The sequence below is a fragment of the Sphaeroforma arctica genome (genome assembly GCF_001186125.1).
Source record: "Sphaeroforma arctica JP610 unplaced genomic scaffold supercont1.5909, whole genome shotgun sequence".
Taxonomy (NCBI): Eukaryota; class Ichthyosporea; order Ichthyophonida; genus Sphaeroforma; species Sphaeroforma arctica.
Window position 1 is genome coordinate 1 of NW_014034649.1, and position 1,808 is coordinate 1,808.

Below are 1,808 nucleotides of genomic sequence, written 5' to 3' on the forward strand. Positions count from 1 at the left end.
TGTGTGTGTGTGTGTGTGTGTGTGTGTGTGTGTGTGTGTGTGTGTGTGTGTGTGTTTGTGTTTGTGTTTGTGTTTGTGTTCATGATCGTGGTCGTGGTCGTGGTCGTGGTCGTGTTTGTTTTTTTGTTTGTCTTTATTTATACTAGGAATGTGCTTTCTTTGAAAGTGCCAGTGATGTCATGCATGAGAAATGGCCAGTGGTGTACAGGTGTATGTTTGGCTTCTATTTAATGGTGTGTAGTAAAGACTCTCAGTGCAGCACTACTGGACTTCTTATGCCAGTTTATATTTGACAGCCGTGTGAGAGTATGCTGTTCTGTGTTGTGGTGCGATGGGTGCCTTGAGAGTTGGGACTCTCATACCCACCGCATGCTAGCCACTCATCTTTCTATCAAACAAATATTCAAAACCAGGCGTGTATAGAGAAGATCCGCTCAACATACATAGACGATCTGAAAAGCAAAGAGATGTCTATCAGGCAACGGGGAACGGCGTTGTACGTTATCGACAGGCTCGCACTGCGTGTGGGCAATGAGAAGGACACCTCTGAGGAGGCCGACACGGTGGGCTGCTGCTCGCTACGGGTGGAGCATGTGACTATGGAAGGGGATAATCAAATCACACTGGACTTCCTGGGTACGTATGTGCGAGTATATGCATGTGTGTGAGATACGGACGTGATAAGGATGTGTATGTGTGGGTGTGAGGGTGAGTGTGAAGTGTGCATGGGTCTCTGTTGGCATCTCAAGGCGTGTAGTCAATGGGAAAGACACGTCAGAGGAGACAGACACGGAGAGCTGTCGTTTGGTACGAGCGGAGCATATGACAATGTATGGGGAAAAAATTTCATACTGGATTACTTGGGTACGAGAGTGTGTGCATGTAATAGTGTGTGTGTCTGTAGTATGTACATGTAAAAGTGTGTGTGTCTGTGTGTGCTCGTGCGTGCGTGGTGCGGATGTTTAAGAGTAATTGTGTCGTTCAATTAATGTCCGGTTATTTAGCGAGTGTGCGTGTCTAAGTGTTTAAGCGTGTATATGTACCTGTGAGCATGGCACCTTGCTCTCTCGGTGTCAATAAGGACGAGGAGGAGAACCATGGTGCGTCCTAACAGTCACTTTACATAGTCTGCTGATGAAATCTGAGATTTGAACGTCGCGTATTTGCTATCCAAAAGACTATGGATATGCAGGTTAGGTGTTGTATGTATATATTATTTGCATCTGATCTATGTTGTACCACTAAGATAGAAGTTCAAATATACGTGCGCGCTAGTATGTTCATCTGTCAATCACTGGACAGTCCGCAACAAAGCGATAAGCGCCGAGCGTCTCATACTATTCAATGCCTTTCGTCAAACACCATAGGTAAGGATTGCATCCGATACATAAACACCGTGGAGGTGATACCACAGGTGTATAAGAACATCAAGATCTTCATGCAGGGGAAAGCGCCCGATATTAAGATATTTGATCGCTTGCTGGTAAGCCTGTGTGCCCCCATCCGAACGGTCGTATGCTAGTATTCACACATGACTCAATTTCTTTAAGTTAAAGTGATATTGATGTACAGACATACATACAAGTACCATTATTGAAAATCAGTCAGTCCTTTCTGACTATAATAATGTTTCTATGCGTATACGTACAAATCTAGTTTTGTGCAGCAAATTTGCGATGAAGAGTCGCTGCTTCAGGTAATACGAAGGTGCGAAAAGTCTGAATAAAGCGTATATATGTATATATATCTATATCTATAACTATATCTATATCTATATCTTTATCTATATCTATATCTATATTTTATAT

The 1,808-nt window shown here is 43.2% G+C and overlaps 1 protein-coding gene across 1 annotated transcript; it reads left to right on the forward strand.

Moving 5' to 3' along the window:
* Positions 1-467: 467 nt before the first annotated feature.
* SARC_15306 (eukaryotic DNA topoisomerase I, catalytic core) lies at positions 468-1,522 on the forward strand (the record flags this gene model as incomplete). Its single annotated transcript, XM_014290570.1, has 2 exons — positions 468-636; positions 1,368-1,522. The coding sequence occupies 2 exons, from the start codon at positions 468-470 to the stop codon at positions 1,520-1,522; spliced, it is 324 nt and encodes a 107-aa protein (XP_014146045.1).
* Positions 1,523-1,808: the final 286 nt, after the last annotated feature.